Genomic DNA, 15,476 nt, shown 5'->3' with positions numbered 1-15,476 from the left:
CTGGATAGAGGTGCCGTCTGAGCAAGACGTAGGCAATTATAGACACATACGGACGCACCTGTTTGTGCCTCGGGTTTTTCGCGCAGATGATGTAAATTCTGCCCTTCCTCCTGACAACCGAACACCCATCGCATAGCCTCTTCACCGACGACCTGACCTTCATCCCCCTCGCGAGTGCCGGCGATGCTTGCATGGTCGAAGGAGCCACGGGGTGGAAGTGTGGGTGCGCATGATGCACAGTCACCGCACGCATGCGGGCGAGCAGCGGCCTGCTCGAGGCTAAGAGTGCGCGAAGCATGGTGGAGGACGTGTGTGTTGTCGAGCGACGCAAGTTCGCCGGCGTCGAAGCGGTCCCGCAGGTCAGAGGGAATCACGTGCCAGAGTCCGAGAGTTTCGGGCGTCCTGCTTGCCGTCTGCAGGCCACAGCGGCCGCAACACGTCCCCTTACCGCAACCTGCCTGCCCAGGACTCCTGTTCAAAGGCGCTGTGTCCTCGCACGCTGCCAGAAGACCTTCCTTATCTCATTACATTACGTGAACCGCTCACGGAGAGCGTACTTATGAGCGTACAGTGCCAATCTATCTCAGCTTTCCCTCTCAACTTCGACGCTCCGCAACACAAGGTCGGACGGTAGATGGCTGCTAGACGCGAAGGGCTCCAAATACATGTCGGGGGCAAGGCAGCCGTGGGCCTCTTTGCTTTGAGCCTCATTGGGTTCGTCACGGAGTCACAGCTGACGCAGGTACGGCATCGGGCACACCCTCTGCGGTGCGGACAACATCAGGCTGATTCTTGTCTAGTATGTACAAACGAGCCTCGACTACCGGCAACCATACCTTATCTTGTGCGCACTCTGAACTTTCACTGGAGGCATGATTCTGATGCACATGACCCTGACATAGCTATATAGTCCATTCCTCATTCGCGGTCATGCTCCCGCTGCATCTCGCATTCCTTGCCATTACGGCAAGGCAATCCCCTCGAGAGCTTTGGCTCCAACTAACCTCCGCCTTACGACAACATCTGTCACCGCCTGGTGTCAGGCCTACTGAATTCCCGAAACGGAGGTTCGCCTGGCTCCTCACGGTCCTCACCATTGGCGTGACCGTACCAGGGCTACTCTGGTTCATCGCCGTGTCGCTAGCTCCGTGAGTCGCTTGACACATAATCGCCGTCATCGTGTGCTCACTGTATGCAGGGTGACGGACATCACCGCGTTGTGGAATACAAACGCGTTCTTCGCATACCTGCTCTCCGTCCGCGTGTTCAAGCTCAGATGGGAACCTATCCGCCTCGCTGCAGTTGTTCTCGCGACCCTTGGTGCCACAGTGGTAGTCTACGGAGGCAGCAGCAGCAGCAGCAGTTCAGACGCGCCTGAAGCAGTTCAGCATGCCGACGCAAACACCCGTGCTCCACTGGCAGGCGATCTCCTTTCCCTTTTCGCGTCTATCCTGTACGGCATGTACCAAGTGTTGTACAAACTATACGCGGCATTACCTTCGGACCCCGAGGAGCTTCTTGACGCAGAGCCTCGCGCCGGTGCATATGCCCGCATTCCGTCTGAGACAGAACTGGAAGAAGACGTCGTGGCCATAGAGCCCGCGCCGAGCATAACTCCTCCGTTCGGGCTCTACCCGAACATGCTCACCTCCGCCATCGGGGTCTGCACACTCCTCGTGCTCTGGATCCCCATCCCCCTCCTGCACGTCTTCGGTGTCGTCCGCTTCGCGCTGCCCACAACGTCCGCGCAGGTCCTGTCCATTGTCGGCATCTCAATCACCGGGGTAATGTTCAACGCTGGTTTCATGGTGAGTCCCACCCCCTTCGACGCGCGCGCGCTCGGCGCGTCCACGGGACCGTACGCTCATTCAGTTGCGCATCTTCGCTAGATTCTACTCGGCATCTGGGGGCCCATCGTGACGTCCGTAGGGAGTCTCCTGACCATCGTCTTGATGTTCTTGTCCGACATCATCTTTGGACGCGCGGCGAGCACGGTCACGGTGTGGAGTCTGCTGGGGTCTGGAGCAATCGTCGTCGCCTTCGGTGTATTGGCTTATGACATGGTGAAGCGGAAGCATCCTCCGCCTGGTATACACGCAGGGTAGTTGTGTGCGGTACCTTGATCTGTATGCGGGACCGCGTGGCGGTACTACGCTAAGTAGAGTTGTCGAGCTGCACTGCATACATCTCGGTGTGACCATATGGGATCCACTATTTTCCGCCGATGACAGGAAAGTGCCTCCAATGCATGCTTGGATACTGTAGCTATAGCACAAATGGGATCGAAAGGAAATGCTACGGGAAACGCTGACAAGCAAGGAGACGGAGTGATATGACGGTGCGAATGGATGCCCAAGCCCAAAACAGGTCGATATATGCGCGCCGATATCGTACACAGGAAGGTCCGGATGCCAGTGAATGCGAACACCAGTAGCCAGGGTTGCGAACAGGAGAGGGGAAAGCGGGGAGGGTGATAGGGAGAGATAGGTTTAAGTTAGCACAAGTCGGGTACAGCAAGCAGGCGTGCGCGGATGGTATGCAAGTCGCGTTGCCAAAGGGGTGCGGAAGGGTAGGACAGAGGTCTAAACAGGCCTGAGGTTCAGATGCACCGCCACCTTGACACACCTGCACGGCGTGACCGCGCATCAACCTGAGGAGTTCATACCATAACCATAGCCCAACGGTCCAGCAATTATAATCGTATATGGACTGCCTCCAATGAGCTTATTTAGTTAGGTCGTGGTTGCCATCAAGCTACGAAATGTGATTGAGAAGGCTGTGTTCGGAAAATGGAAAGGCGACGTACGTCTTCCGTTTTGCTTTCGTCATCTCCTTCCGTAGTGCTGGGCCGTCCAGGGGTTTGAGAAGTTCGAATGCACATAGGAGCTCTTCCGATACGCTGGAGGTATTAGTTAGTACATTCCTCGGTAGCAAAGCGTATCAGCCCACCTCATGCACGCTCCATAATTATCGAACTCTGCCAGGTTAAGGCATCAGTAATATGTCAGATAGCAAACGGGGGCAACTCACCGCCACAGTAGTTCGGTGCACTGAAGACGGTTACCAGTGTCCGGTCGTTCCAGAACTCGTACCCATCCTCCACAACCATATGTGCACGGCAGATGAGGTCCATATCGTATCGCACCAGGAAGTCATTGATGACCGACTTCCCGAAGCAGTAACTGACGCCACGCTCGTTGTCTTCCCAGTCAGCTGCTGTGTCGGAGGGGTCCGACCATAGCAGGTCGTTCAGTAAGCCATAGTCTGGAACGTCTGTCGGTCGCTGTATGCGTTTGATGTCGTCCATTGAGTGTAAGGATGGTGAGAGGCCGCCGTGCACGCAGAATATCTTCGAGGCAACGATAGCGGCAATGGGTAGGCAGTTGAAGACGTCAATGAAGGTCTTCCAGGTCTTGATGTTGCATCTTCGTTTGCACTCGTCGTAGAAGCCGTACACTGGAGGGACGTGAGCGCCACCGAGAGAGACGGAGGAGTACTACTCACCTCGTGTGACATTTGCGCATTCGTGGTTGCCCCGCAACAGGAAGAAGTTCTCGGGGTACTTGATTTTGTAACAAAGGAGGAGCAGGATCGTTTCGAGGCTCTGCTTCCCTCGGTCGACATAATCGCCCAGGAAGAGGTAGTTGGCGGCTGGAGGGAAACCGCACATTTCGAACAGTCGGATGAGGTCCGAGTATTGCCCGTGCACGTCCCCAACGATCTTCACCGGCGGGGAAAGCTCGATGAGCGTCGGCTGGCTCAGGAAGACCTCGCGTGCCGCTTGGCATATCGCAGTGATCTCCGTGTTCTTGAGACACAGCGACTTGCTCACTTTGCCCGTGTAGCCGACGTCGAGCAGCCGTTGGATCATGTCATCAATGTCGAGCGGTTTCAGGGATAAGCCATTCTTGCCACCATTGGACATGGCGACGGGGTCGATGTTGAAGCTGCTCGTCGAGCCTGGTGTGGGATATGGTGAGCTGGACGTGGTCAGAATCGTCTGTCCTGGTATATCCAAAGGGGGAGGCTTCGAGTGCGTATGCGGCGAGGTGGATGGGGATGTCGAGGGTCCAGAGGAAGTGGAAGGAATGTCTTTCGGCGCAGAGGTTGGGTTCGGGGAAGTATGGGTATCTGAACCATTACCGTGCCCATTCTGCAGCGCCCCGCCAGCGTCAGGTTGACTGACAGTGATATCCGGGTTACCCTCAGTATGTGGGGAAGTGGCGGAGCCGTTGGCTGTGTCTGGCGCGGTTGTCCGAGCATGCGCGTTCTGGCGAGAGTTGTCGTCGTTGCCTGCGGGATCGGGCGACGTGTTGGAGTCCGCACTGCTCTCCTTTCCGCCCTTGCGATGTTTCTTGGACTGCTGTTGGCCCATGGGGAGGGCCGAGGATGAGAGAGACGGCGAGCCTGGCTGAGGAGACTGCGACCTGGAGCGGCCAAGCCTGGAGGTGAACACAGACAGGAGTGTGGGCGCCAGGGTGGGCTATCTCGTGGAGCGCTGCGAAAGGGGTCGGGTTGGAAATACGAGACGAATACAAGCTGGACTGCGTCGCGGGCTGCGACGAGGACGAATGACAGAATAAGAACGGGCGGTTGTAGAGATGGTGCAGTCAGGCCTGGTTGGCTGCACACTGCCCGACGCCGAGGCACTCCCGCCTGTATCTTGTTTGTCCCCTGTTTGCCACCCTAAACACGTTCGCGTACAGACCCCGCACTTCGCGATCTCGGCTCATCTTCGTACTACGGTCTCACACACGTGTCCATCACAAGCGAGAAATAGCTGAGTGATTTGCATGGGCCTATGGTCATTGCAATGCGTCCATACACGAGAAAGCAGTAGTATCATATCGTATGCCCCTAATACCGACAAGCACCGTGCCCAAGGCCTAGAACTTGCCGAAAGACTTCGCAGCCGCCTTGTTCTTGGCTACCCGGACCACGTTGAACCGGACGGTTTTTGAGAGCGGTCGGCACTGGCCTATTGTTCACGTACGAGACAATTAGCCGTCATCATTACTCGGGGATAAGAGTCTGCACTCTACATACCGACAGTGACAATGTCGCCGGGCTCGACACGGAAAGCGGGCGAGACGTGTGCAGCCAGGTTCTTGTGCCGCTTCTCGTAACGGTCTAGACGCGAACATTGAGTACAGATCGATCACCATAGCACGAGCACACGCACTGTATTTGGGGATGTAGTGGAGATAATCCCGTCGGATAATAAGCGTGCGGGTCATCTTCGTCGAGATAACACGGCCAGTCAAGATACGGCCACGGATGGAGACATCACCAGTGAAGGGGCACTTCTTGTCTGAGCAGGCAAGGCAACACAGAGCGCATGAATATCAAAGTATAGGCCTGCATAGTACGGGACGCACCGATGTAGGTGCCGTTGATCGCCTCAGCAGGCGTCTTGAAGCCCAAGCCAACGTCCTTGTACCACCGCTTCTCCTTCGTCGAGACCTTCTTGGTGCCTGCACACCGCCCAAGCCTACTGTCAATATCACACGCACAACTCACTCCGGTATACACGCACCCCGGGCCTTCGCGTTCTGGAAGAGGTACTGCTTTTGATACGCCTTCTCGATCTGTAGACGCAGCAGCAGTTAGACACATAGATCCAGCAGCAAGCAAGAGTGCGCACTTGGTGGTCGGCCATGGCTCGTTGTTCTTGACGGCGGGGCGGTAGGTTTTGGGTGGAATGGACGGCCGTGCCGGGTGCGCCTGAGTGGTCTAGTTGCCACGTGGGGACTGGGAGCAAGCCACCATAAGGTAAAACTGTACAGTCCGGCAAATACCGGTTAGACTTCTAGTCCCCCCTGTTTCCCGATACGGAAGGCGTCGTTGAAGTGCCTCTCAGCACAGTGAGCACACTCATTGACTGTTCGACAATTGCTTCAGCACCACTGCGTTATGCTAGAAATACATGACTACATTACTGACATTGCTACATCGCGCGTATTGGTACTCAAGATACAAACGCTATGGATCAGGAGATACTACACCGAATGTCCCCGTTAGATCTAGCGTCTCCGGCACCACTCCTCCTGCAACGCTAGCTGGTCGCGACAGCTGCACTGCTGAGCCAGACGAACTCGCACTGGTCTGAGTGATGATACCCTCCACACAACTCGATGCCTCGCCTTTCGAACGCTCCCCGTCCGAAGGTGTCAGTCGCAATCCCTTCGCTAACCTATCCTCGGGCTCGAGCTTCGCCTGAGCGGGCAAGACCTGCTGGTCGAACAACGGCGACGGCGAAGGCTGTCTCCGGCTCTCGGATGTGGCTCTCCGTTTAGGTCCCAGCGCGGACAGCGACGGTACTGCTCTGAAGACGGCCGGCTCGCGTGAGCTGTGGCTCCGGCTGCGTTGGTGGCGCGGTGGGGGAGGTAGTCCTCGGAGGTCGTGACTGGGCGTACTAAAGGGAGCGTATGATATGTGCATGATCTGCCTCGCAATGGCCCGTGGAGGGCGGTTCCCGCCTGTAGGCTCTGGCCAGCCCTCCGTAGCGTGTGGCTTATTCAGCACGATGGCCGAATCATAGTGGTCTGCTTCTCCGTCGTCGGTGTGACCGCGGTGATTGAAGAGCCATGCGAAGATGCACGACGGACGTCGGTTGCAACAGGCTTTATCTGACCCAGGTGAACATGTCGTCTCGTCGTAACACGTTGTCGTGGCGGTCCGTCGGCGAGGAAACCATCGTCGTATCCATTGCCACCATACTGAATAGATTTCCTCTTGCGCGGCGAATATGAAAAAGAAGATTAAAGGTGACACCGCTGCGATCTGTTCGTACTCAATTTGTTATGAGATAAGGAGCGAAGCACTCACATTCCCAAACGGCACTCGTCTTCAGCCACGCCCGGAAGGCGGTCTCGCTCTTCAAGTCGTGCACGCTATCATATCGTACCCATGTCGCGAGCACGATTGCGTATAGAACCGCAGAGACTACGATGGTTGCCACCAAAGAAGCAAACCGGACGATGCGTATCGGGTGAAGCAGCATGAAGCTTTGCCTCAGGTGGGGTAGCTTGTAATACTTGAAGAGTATGAATGCGAGTACGATCGATGCGACGACTGCTAGAGTGAGCGGGATGAGGGTGAGGAGCAACGCCAGGATTTGACCAGTATTATAGACGACAACGCAAATCGACTGCAAGATGCTAAGTGGTGTGATGTAACAGCAATTGCGAGAAACCACATACTCCGATGAAATGGGGTTGCATGCTCAGAGGTTGCTGCAACTTGTGGATCGTCAAAAATATCAGAGGTAGGGCCCAGACTGAACAGGTGTTTGAACCATAACAATGAGACATTCGGGCAGCCGCACGTACTATATGGTCCTACACAGAGCGCGATGACAGTACGCTTGTAGAAATGTGGTGTCGCTTGCGCTTCCAGGCGGTCACGATTCCCTGTGAACTTGCACGCCAGGTAGACACAGGGCTTCACACCTCTCAGTGATGCAGCAATATGGCATGAGCCGTGTGGGCTTACCATAGTAAAGCTGATGGCAAATGCTGATTTTGCGGTGGTGACATAATTCAAGCTGTACGGCTAGGTGTCAGCTGCATGCAGCACTGGCTAAATGACTGAAACGAACAGGACAGAATCAGTTGCACAGAGGCGCGCCCATCCTTCGTCGTACTGGAAATGTTCCTTCGACGCTATCCTGAAGCCTGAGTTGCTCAGATACAAGAGAGCCGGGAGTATTCCGATGACGCAGTGTGCTATAGAGAGTACAACTATACCATTGACGATTGGGTGTCTTTGTGCCGGCGTTACGAGCAGCGCTGACAGGAGAACGAGGCCGCCTATCTGTACGTTTAATCAGTCAATAGCAGGGCTCTGTGCTATGCAGGAACTCTGCTCACCTGCAGAACGATGACTATAAACGTGAGGGGCTTTGCCATCGCTAGGGTGCAGAGTACACAGGCGAACCTGGCCTGAAGTGAGCGGGGAGGGAGCCAAAAGAGTGGGAGTTAATGCGCTTTGCAGCGGCAGTGCATAGAAGCAGCGCGAACTGATTCAGTCTCGAGGGACGTGAGGCCATCTGATAGTCCTTCGAAAACGAGAGCGCGTACCAAATGATTGACAGGACAGTGGTTAATTTGAGCTGTTGCTTGCTATCATCGCCCTCGGCGACTGCGAGGGAGTTTGACCCAAAGCAAAGTGTTGACCGCGAGGGACGTGAAACACGATGATAGTCCGTGTGATGTGTCTCTACAATGTTGTTTGAATGATGATCTTGTCTAAGTGTGGGCCACCTGTCGCACACTCCGGTGTGCTATGATAATACCCCGATGCAGAACGGCTCTCCGTAGTTATTCGAAGTACAGGCATAAGATGAGACGTGAGACTGCGCCTCGCAAGTAGAGCCGACGATATCGCGGACAGTGGGAACGTGTTGCATGATGGTGTGAAGGTGATAGATGGGGATCCCTACAGAGAAGCATGAGTACCGTAAGCATTCGTCACCTCTGAGTCGAAAAGACAGAACCTAAAATCTATCTTGTTACTGGGGCGCCCTTTCCCGAGTTCCTGAATGGTCCAACTGCTTACGTCGGAGAGCGTGTGAGAGGCCTACACTAGGCGACGGCGAGCTGACGACGAGCAAATACGGGTCGCACTTGGGTCGCACTGGCAGGCGACACACATTGAATCGCTTCTGAATGTGGTGCGGATGCCTGTAGATATTAGAATTACGCGTCAGCGGCCTAATGTAACTGATTGATTGCGTGTCCGTTCGAGCTGTAAGCCGCTGATAAGTCCAATGCACAGCCTGAGGACACCAGCCTGAGCAGCGGCAGCGCTACTAGCTGGGACCAGGGAGACCATATCGGATGAATTTCGATGTTCTCCGCCGCACCGCCTTCAGTAGTGCCCAGAGAATGAGTTACTTAGAGAAGCACTGCGCCTCAAAGTTATGAGCGCTGTAGAGAGTTGCCAAGCAGCAGTCGGCGGCGACAGTCGGTCGGTTGCGTTGAGCACAGTTAAGAGGCGGCGTTAGAGCGCCCAACGTCCGCCGCCACAGGCGCGCTTGTGGCTGAGGATATACCGGGCCGGCTTCCCGCGACACGAAACCCAAGCGAGACGCGCGCACGCGTAGGTAACTGCATGTTTGTCACGGTCACGACGCGTCTCCATCGCGTCGCGTCTGTCAGTGTGTCGCGTTTACTCGCTCTCCCGCTTCCTTTCAATACACACATGGGTCGACAACAAACCCTGGGTATGTACTCTCGTTGTCTAGAATCCTTTGCGCCTTCCATAACCGTGCGTGTGTAGGTAAATTCTTCGCCATGCCTGCTAGCTCCAAAGCCGGACCGCCTCAGCAGTCCAAGCTGGAGGAGATGTGGGGTGGCAAGAAGCGGAAAGCTGCAGCCATAGAGGTTAAGGAGGAGTCCTCAACACTGGATGAAAGCATTCCAAGGCCAGGTGAGCATGATTGCACGTCGCCCTTGCCATGTCTACAATGTTCGCGCAGCTACACCGGTGAAGGTAGAATCCACGCCTGAACCCGCTACCGGTACGTAATTACTGTAGAGGAATATATGTTGCTTATATTTTATTGTGCCAGTACGAGAGAAGGATCAAGCGCCACGAATCAAGAAACGTCGCGTAGTCGACTCCGACGACGAAGGCAATGTCCCCAGTGAGTCATCCAATCATCTCCATCTGTGTTCATAACGCATTGACGCTGCTGGATGTGGCGCAGTGGAGGACACCTCCCCGGAGGCATCATCGTCGAAGGCAGTGTCTGACACGGAACCGGCAACGGAGGAGAAAGTCAAGTCGAAGCCCTCCAAGCCCACGCGCCCATCGAAAGCCTCGACCTCAAAGCAGCCCGCACGGCCCGTTGAAAAAGAGCCAGAGGAGGAACATGAGGCGTCGTCTGCGGCTGAAGAGGAAGACATCGAGGATGATGAGGGCGAGGAAGAGCTGGAAGAGGAGGATGCGGGTGCTGCCTCGAAGAAGTGCGTCTCATTTCGAACCATCTCATTTCGAACCATCTCGTCGTTTGCCCTAATACCTTCATCATAATAGCGCCGAGTCTGTGCTTTCGAGAACAACAGAGGTGGATATTAAAGGCGGGTGGAAACCGGGTGACCCGTGCGTCGCCTTGGCCATTGCATGGAACGCACTGATGAACGCGTTTTTCTAGAGTGCCATATGCAGCTCTGGCTAAGGTGTTCGGTCTGATCGAGGCAACGACGAAACGATTAGAGAAAACGTCGCTCCTGACCGCCTTCTTTCTCCTTGTCATCCAAAGAAGCGCGAAGGGCGACACGAAATCTCTGCTGCAAGCGGTCTATCTGTGCATCAATCGTGTATGTCATCTACAAGCGAACCTGTCTGGCGAAGCTAATACCTCCTGCGTAGTTGACTCCGGACTACGTCGGCGTTGAACTTGGTATCGGTGAGAGCCTGCTCATCAAGGCCATTGGGGAGTCAACAGGCAGGAGTCTTTCTGTGATCAAGTCCGAGCTAAAGAAAGAGGGTGATTTGGGTCTCGTTGCGATGGTTCGTCGTGATGAAGACGCTCGAAGCTTAGGCAGCCATGCTCAAACTTCCCGTAGAACTCCAAGAATAGCCAGAAGACGCTCTTCAAGCCCAAGCCACTCACCGTGCCCTTCGTGTTCAACAATCTGAAGGAGATTGCGATGAGCAGCGGTCATTCAGTCAGCTATTTATCCAACCATGACCTCAAATCAACTATTCTGACGTGAGGCGTATGCAGTCACAAAACAAGAAAGTATCCATCATCACCAAGCTCCTCGCCGCATGTCAAGACCAAGAGGCGAAGTACATCGTCCGCAGTCTCGAGGGCAAGCTCCGGATAGGCAACGCAGAGCGCACCGTCCTCGTAGCACTCGCGCACGCCTTCGTGCTGGCCGAACAAGAACGAGGTACCCCCTCCCCCCTTCACTCCCCCATCAGCACACTGATGCACCATCCAGCGAACAAGCGGTCAAACAAGGAGAAACTCGCCGCTCGGCTCGAAGAGGCCGCGAACATCATCAAGTCCGTCTACAGCGAGCTGCCGACATACGACCTCGTCATCCCTGCGCTGCTCGAGGTCGGCATCGACGGGCTGCACGAGCGCTGCAAGCTCACGCCGGGCGTCCCGCTCAAGCCCATGCTCGCGAAGCCGACGAAGGCGATCGGCGAGGTGCTCGACCGGTTCGAGGGCAAGCGCTTCACGTGTGAGTACAAGTACGATGGTGAGCGCGCTCAGGTGGGCTGGTTTCCCGTTGTGCGGGGTGTATGTGCTGATTGTGAGCGGCAGGTCCACCGGCTGGAGGATGGGACCGTCGGAGTGTTCAGTCGGAACTCTGAGGATATGAGCAAGAAATATCCTGATCTCGTTGAGCAAATGCCACACGTCAGTTCTCTCCTCCGCTTCGTGTGCTAAGTTGATCTGACGTCCATATCAACAGTGTATCAAAGAGAACACGAAGACGTTTGTGTTCGACGCGGAGGCAGTGGCGATCGACAAGGACACTGGCAAGCTGATGCCCTTCCAGGAGCTCAGCAGGCGGAAACGGAAGGATGTCAGGGTAGAGGACATCCAGGTCCGGGTCTGCCTCTTTGCGTTTGACCTGCTGTACCTCAATGGCGAGGTATGTTCATGTTTCATCCCGAATTATCACAATACTGATCTAACTTCATCCTAGCCTCTCCTTCACAAATCTCTCCTGGAGCGGAAACAGCTCCTACGAGAACACTTCCAGCAGGTTCCAGGGGAGTTCGATTTCGCGAAGTCGTCAGACGGTGAGACTACGGATGAGATCCAGGCCTTCCTGGAGGAGTCCGTGAAGGATGGCTGCGAAGGCTTGATGGTGAAGATGCTTGAGGGTGACGCAAGTTACTACGAGCCAAGTCGGAGAAGTGTGAACTGGCTCAAGGTATATCAAAGTTCAAAGGTTTGCCGCAAATAACACTGATCACTGAGTGAATCCGTATCACAGCTCAAGAAAGACTACCTCGCAGGGATCGGCGACTCTCTGGACCTCCTCGTCGTCGGCGCCTACTACGGCAAGGGCAAGCGCACGAACGTCTACGGCGCGTTCCTGCTCGCCTGCTACGACGCTGACTCCGAGGAGTACCAGACGATCTGCAAGATCGGCACCGGGTTCAGCGAGGAGGCCCTGCAGTCGCACTACGAGACGCTCAAGCCGCTGGAGATGACGAAGCCGCGCGGGGACATCAAGGTGGGCGGCGCGAAGCCCGACGTGTGGTTCGAGCCGAAGGTCGTGTGGGAGGTCCTCACGGCGGACCTGAGTCTCAGTCCGGTGTATACGGCGGCTCAGGGCTTGGTGAGTGGCTTCTGGCGGATGGCAGGTGGTGGTGCGGCTGACGAGTTTCTTCAGGTCGAGGAGAGAGGCATCTCCTTGCGCTTCCCGCGGTTCATCCGTGTCCGGGATGACAAGGCTGCAGACGATGCTACCGGTCCCGAACAGGTCAGTAACTTGCGCGTTGTGACGGGGACGTGGACTGCATTGACCGGTGTACACAGATTGCGGAGATGTACGAGCGGCAAGCACTCGCTCAAACTAAGGGTGGCAAGAAGAAGGGCGGCGACGCTGACGATGGTTTCTGGTGAACATTGCAGACATTCCGAGTGTCCTTTGAAGTGTGAACAGGGCCCCATGTACAGTCGTATTATTTGGTTCAGTACGGGATATGCAGAACAGACCGGACCGGCACGAGACATCGTCGATGCACGACGCGCTATTTTGACGCAGGAACGGCAGTGTTCTCCGTGATTGCCTTGTCCCTTCCCCCCATGTACCAGTAGTTGACGAAACGCATGCCCTGCACCGTCTGCGCTGTCGCGTTCGTCGCATGACATGCGAAGAGGAGGTAATTCCGCGGCTGAACTCGCCATGCTACGACATCGTCAGTACACAGCTACGCAGACCGCTCGCAGGACTCACCGAAACGCATGAACACTAGGCTACGAAACGTTAGCGGAGATGCTGCGATAGAAGCCGGGGTCACTCACGAGTACGACGTCAGCGCGGTGGTCATTGCCCCCGAAATCACATCCTCATCCTTCCGCAGGTCGGCGAGCGCAGCTAGCGGGAGGCCCCAGTTTGCAACCTGACACGAACCGCGAGCTCAGCGACACTTATACCTCCGGCAGCGTGAATCCCTGCTCACCGGTCCCCAGAAGTGAGTACCTGCATGACACGCCGTCACTAACGCGGGAGCGGGCGACAAAGGTGGTGCTCACTGAAGAAGTATTCGCGGGCGGCGGGTGAGCGCAGCCAGTTGACGATTGTGGATGCCATGGGGGGAGAGGAAGAGGAGGTCGAGAGCGAGGACTGGGTGCGTGAGAACGGTTTGTCAATCGCTGTCCTCGCGCAGACACGGATCAGGCCCGCTCTCGCTCTGCGCCCATCTCGGACGCCGTGCTCGTACCATCCTCCCGTGGGCCGTGCGCACTGCGAGCCGCTCAAACATCCGTGTACACTCTGGGAAAGCGTGCGTGCTCTTCGAGTACGTATTGAAGCCGCCGCCAAGTCGTCCCAGCCTCGCTGTACCCAGGAGCTGCCCATGACCTGCCTCGTTCACCCCCGCGTCCGGCACGTTGCAGCGCTTCTCAGACGCCCACCCTGAAGCCTATATCGCAAACCCTGCTGCCAGCTCCCTCCAACACCCCTCGTCGTCCTCCTCGGCTCCCTTGGTATGCAGCCAGCCATGCAGGCCTACCCCGCCGGCGACCCCCAGTACTATTCCCAGACTAACTACGCTCAGCCGCAGGCTGCCTACTATGCTCAGTTCAATCCCTACCCGTCTTATCATCCTCAGAATGGAACTGCACCCTTTCCAGCGTACCCTGGAGCGCCGTACGACTCTCCTGGGCAGTATCCGACGCCGGCACCCATGCGGAGGAAGCTCAGTCAAGGCCGAAGTGCGTCGTCGGCACCAACCATACAAACAACTCCCAGCCGTTCCGGCACCCCTGCGGGTCCTCTGAAGTCTGCCATGAAGAAGCAACTGGACCGTGCAGCCTCAATGGGGACTGTGCCGCTAGCCAGGCGTACCACCAATGAGTCACGACAGAGGGCCAATTCCTTAACCAGACCGAGGAGCAGGACCGGCTCGATTCCCGCGTTCGTTCCTGGTATGATCGAGACAACTTGCTAGAGTGTAGCTTCATTGATATAGCTCTTTCGTATCTATGCAGACCACATATTTGTGTCAATCTATTCTGCTGGTGATTTGCGGATAGACAACGTTGCATATCAGTCTACGCTGGACGACCTCCGGGAACTCGTCCTGCCGATGTGGCCGCATGGCATTGAGTATGAAGACAGCCGAGGCGACAACTGGCGAGTACGCTTTTCAAGAGGCCCGTGGACCAGCATAGGCGTCGATGCCATTTTGTGAGATGTACAACGCGCAGGTTCGAAGTACCTCATCTGACATGAACTTTTTCGTCGACATAGGGCTCAGCGACTCATATGTTGTCTCTACACCGTCCTGGCTCGTCAAGGCTACTCACATGTGACGACCGTGCAAACTGGCAGTCCAGTAAATATTCGAAGGTCATCTTCATAAAGCCTCGACTGACTCGTCAATCCCAGAGGAGGCCGGGCAAGCTCGTCTTCGCCGAGACAGTCCCGGACCCCGACGTGAGGATCTTCGCGACAATGTTCGACCCCTCCAAGCTGCGCCTCACTCTGCTCGACGCGCCGCGGGAGCTCGTCGAGGACTTCGCGTCCAGCCTGCGGCCCATGTTCCCGCGCAAGGTGATGTCGTACGGCGCGAACGAGGACGGTGTGCACGTCATCGAAGTCAAGCGCGAAGGCTTCCGATGTGAGCTTCCTTCCTTCTCACTCTCCGTCCATCCGTATCTAACCCGGCTTTCCGTGCCATGCACGCAGCGCGCGAATCAGAACGCAACCTCTTCAACGCATGCATGCTGCGTTTCTTCAACAGCGCGGGCTACAAGCTCGACGGGAGCATCCCGCTCGGCAGGAAGGACCCTATGTTCTGGGGCTCGCGCAAGGAGGCGTGGATCTTCCGCAGTATGCCGATGCGCAGACCGGAGAGCCGGCAGAAGCAGTGACGACTGACGAGCGTGTCCGATTTGTCGCGTATATGGTGTACATTGTCCTTCCTTCAGGTTATAGATCGACTTTATCTGACACGGATCATGGCGGTACAAGAGAACGCAAGGGGAATCTGCAGAAATGTAAGGAACTTGTCAGGTTGCTGCGAGGTAATAACGCTACCGCGTGTGCATTGATTACTTCGGCTTCGGGGGCTTTGTGGTCTTGACCTGTCCCATCACGACAGTAGGCTTGTTCAGCTTGCCACGGCCATCCCAGCCCCTACAAGGTCGTCCTCGTCAGTGTACTCGAACGTCTATCGTTGAATGACATAAGCCATACTCGGGAGGGACTGGCTTCGGCTCACTTAAACAGTGGGCCGGTCAATGCACGGAGAATCGACAAGTAAATGAAGCT

The 15,476-nt window shown here is 56.0% G+C and overlaps 8 protein-coding genes across 8 annotated transcripts; 3 read left to right on the top strand and 5 right to left on the bottom strand.

The window, feature by feature from the left end:
* Positions 1-52: 52 nt before the first annotated feature.
* C8Q71DRAFT_694007 (ribosomal protein L36-domain-containing protein) lies at positions 53-298 on the bottom strand (the record flags this gene model as incomplete). The annotated part of the gene is made up of 1 exon (XM_047919893.1): positions 53-298. A coding segment is annotated over one exon (246 nt), but the record flags the coding sequence as incomplete, so codon positions are not given.
* Positions 299-423: 125 nt separating this feature from the next.
* C8Q71DRAFT_43827 (uncharacterized protein) lies at positions 424-2,200 on the top strand. Its single transcript, XM_047918539.1, has 5 exons — positions 424-742; positions 801-844; positions 903-1,148; positions 1,199-1,808; positions 1,890-2,200. Exons 1-5 carry the CDS (start codon positions 635-637, stop codon positions 2,103-2,105), a joined length of 1,224 nt encoding a protein of 407 aa, XP_047778712.1. The 5' UTR covers positions 424-634; the 3' UTR covers positions 2,106-2,200.
* A 110-nt stretch (positions 2,201-2,310) lies between these two features.
* C8Q71DRAFT_43824 (phosphoprotein phosphatase PPZ) lies at positions 2,311-4,488 on the bottom strand. The gene is made up of 5 exons (XM_047918538.1): positions 3,505-4,488; positions 3,031-3,456; positions 2,950-2,977; positions 2,807-2,899; positions 2,311-2,754 (listed from the first exon to the last, which is right to left on the bottom strand). Exons 1-5 carry the CDS (start codon positions 4,373-4,375, stop codon positions 2,733-2,735), a joined length of 1,440 nt encoding a protein of 479 aa, XP_047778711.1. The 5' UTR covers positions 4,376-4,488; the 3' UTR covers positions 2,311-2,732.
* Positions 4,489-4,763: 275 nt separating this feature from the next.
* On the bottom strand, positions 4,764-5,800 carry C8Q71DRAFT_758104 (40S ribosomal protein S11). The gene is made up of 6 exons (XM_047923721.1): positions 5,645-5,800; positions 5,537-5,588; positions 5,379-5,474; positions 5,183-5,311; positions 5,047-5,130; positions 4,764-4,978 (listed from the first exon to the last, which is right to left on the bottom strand). Exons 1-6 carry the CDS (start codon positions 5,657-5,659, stop codon positions 4,887-4,889), a joined length of 468 nt encoding a protein of 155 aa, XP_047778710.1. The 5' UTR covers positions 5,660-5,800; the 3' UTR covers positions 4,764-4,886.
* Positions 5,801-5,982: 182 nt separating this feature from the next.
* C8Q71DRAFT_857711 (uncharacterized protein) lies at positions 5,983-7,910 on the bottom strand (the record flags this gene model as incomplete). Its single annotated transcript, XM_047927432.1, has 7 exons — positions 5,983-6,629; positions 6,829-7,150; positions 7,203-7,279; positions 7,332-7,443; positions 7,495-7,546; positions 7,601-7,815; positions 7,872-7,910. The coding sequence occupies 7 exons, from the start codon at positions 7,908-7,910 to the stop codon at positions 5,983-5,985; spliced, it is 1,464 nt and encodes a 487-aa protein (XP_047778709.1).
* A 1,210-nt stretch (positions 7,911-9,120) lies between these two features.
* C8Q71DRAFT_43554 (uncharacterized protein) lies at positions 9,121-12,772 on the top strand. The gene is made up of 17 exons (XM_047918521.1): positions 9,121-9,226; positions 9,283-9,432; positions 9,482-9,523; positions 9,575-9,649; positions 9,713-9,971; positions 10,042-10,107; positions 10,160-10,325; positions 10,378-10,518; positions 10,575-10,676; positions 10,736-10,904; positions 10,956-11,233; positions 11,285-11,380; positions 11,436-11,618; positions 11,673-11,903; positions 11,967-12,314; positions 12,369-12,458; positions 12,515-12,772. Exons 1-17 carry the CDS (start codon positions 9,205-9,207, stop codon positions 12,599-12,601), a joined length of 2,505 nt encoding a protein of 834 aa, XP_047778708.1. The 5' UTR covers positions 9,121-9,204; the 3' UTR covers positions 12,602-12,772.
* C8Q71DRAFT_707697 (uncharacterized protein) lies at positions 12,730-13,292 on the bottom strand (the record flags this gene model as incomplete). The annotated part of the gene is made up of 5 exons (XM_047920576.1): positions 12,730-12,887; positions 12,936-12,955; positions 13,004-13,101; positions 13,162-13,181; positions 13,235-13,292. The coding sequence occupies 5 exons, from the start codon at positions 13,290-13,292 to the stop codon at positions 12,730-12,732; spliced, it is 354 nt and encodes a 117-aa protein (XP_047778707.1).
* Positions 13,289-15,310, top strand: C8Q71DRAFT_43537 (uncharacterized protein). Its single transcript, XM_047918519.1, has 5 exons — positions 13,289-14,128; positions 14,192-14,390; positions 14,454-14,538; positions 14,592-14,823; positions 14,892-15,310. The coding sequence occupies exons 1-5, from the start codon at positions 13,690-13,692 to the stop codon at positions 15,074-15,076; spliced, it is 1,140 nt and encodes a 379-aa protein (XP_047778706.1). The 5' UTR covers positions 13,289-13,689; the 3' UTR covers positions 15,077-15,310.
* Positions 15,311-15,476: the final 166 nt, after the last annotated feature.

This window comes from Rhodofomes roseus, assembly GCF_022264815.1.
Source record: "Rhodofomes roseus strain CIRM-BRFM 1785 chromosome Unknown C8Q71scaffold_10, whole genome shotgun sequence".
Taxonomy (NCBI): domain Eukaryota; kingdom Fungi; phylum Basidiomycota; class Agaricomycetes; order Polyporales; family Fomitopsidaceae; genus Rhodofomes; species Rhodofomes roseus.
The sequence above is the reverse complement of the archived record's forward strand: the minus strand, read 5'-3'. Positions and strand labels throughout refer to the sequence as shown.

Excerpts from the sequence above, each read along its gene's own strand:
- C8Q71DRAFT_43554 (XM_047918521.1), top strand. The coding sequence starts at position 9,205 with ATGGGTCGACAACAAACCCTGG. Across the intron at positions 11,619-11,672 it reads TGCTGTACCTCAATGGCGAG|CCTCTCCTTCACAAATCTCT; the intron begins GTATGTTCATGT and ends ACTTCATCCTAG. Across the intron at positions 11,904-11,966 it reads GAAGTGTGAACTGGCTCAAG|CTCAAGAAAGACTACCTCGC; the intron begins GTATATCAAAGT and ends TCCGTATCACAG.
- C8Q71DRAFT_43824 (XM_047918538.1), bottom strand. The coding sequence starts at position 4,375 with ATGGGCCAACAGCAGTCCAAGAAACATCGCAAGGGCGGAAAGGAGAGC. Across the intron at positions 2,978-3,030 it reads TGCACCGAACTACTGTGGCG|AGTTCGATAATTATGGAGCG; the intron begins GTGAGTTGCCCC and ends TTAACCTGGCAG. Across the intron at positions 2,755-2,806 it reads ACGAAAGCAAAACGGAAGAC|CTTGATGGCAACCACGACCT; the intron begins GTACGTCGCCTT and ends CACATTTCGTAG.
- C8Q71DRAFT_758104 (XM_047923721.1), bottom strand. Across the intron at positions 5,312-5,378 it reads GATCAACGGCACCTACATCG|ACAAGAAGTGCCCCTTCACT; the intron begins GTGCGTCCCGTA and ends TTGCCTGCTCAG. Across the intron at positions 5,131-5,182 it reads CCACTACATCCCCAAATACA|ACCGTTACGAGAAGCGGCAC; the intron begins GTGCGTGTGCTC and ends GTTCGCGTCTAG.
- C8Q71DRAFT_43827 (XM_047918539.1), top strand. The coding sequence starts at position 635 with ATGGCTGCTAGACGCGAAGGGCTCCAAATACATGTCGGGGGCAAGGCA. Across the intron at positions 845-902 it reads CGGCAACCATACCTTATCTT|CTATATAGTCCATTCCTCAT; the intron begins GTGCGCACTCTG and ends ACCCTGACATAG. Across the intron at positions 1,809-1,889 it reads TGTTCAACGCTGGTTTCATG|ATTCTACTCGGCATCTGGGG; the intron begins GTGAGTCCCACC and ends CATCTTCGCTAG.
- C8Q71DRAFT_43537 (XM_047918519.1), top strand. The coding sequence starts at position 13,690 with ATGCAGCCAGCCATGCAGGCCTACCCCGCCGGCGACCCCCAGTACTAT. Across the intron at positions 14,129-14,191 it reads GATTCCCGCGTTCGTTCCTG|ACCACATATTTGTGTCAATC; the intron begins GTATGATCGAGA and ends GTATCTATGCAG. Across the intron at positions 14,391-14,453 it reads ATAGGCGTCGATGCCATTTT|GGCTCAGCGACTCATATGTT; the intron begins GTGAGATGTACA and ends TCGTCGACATAG.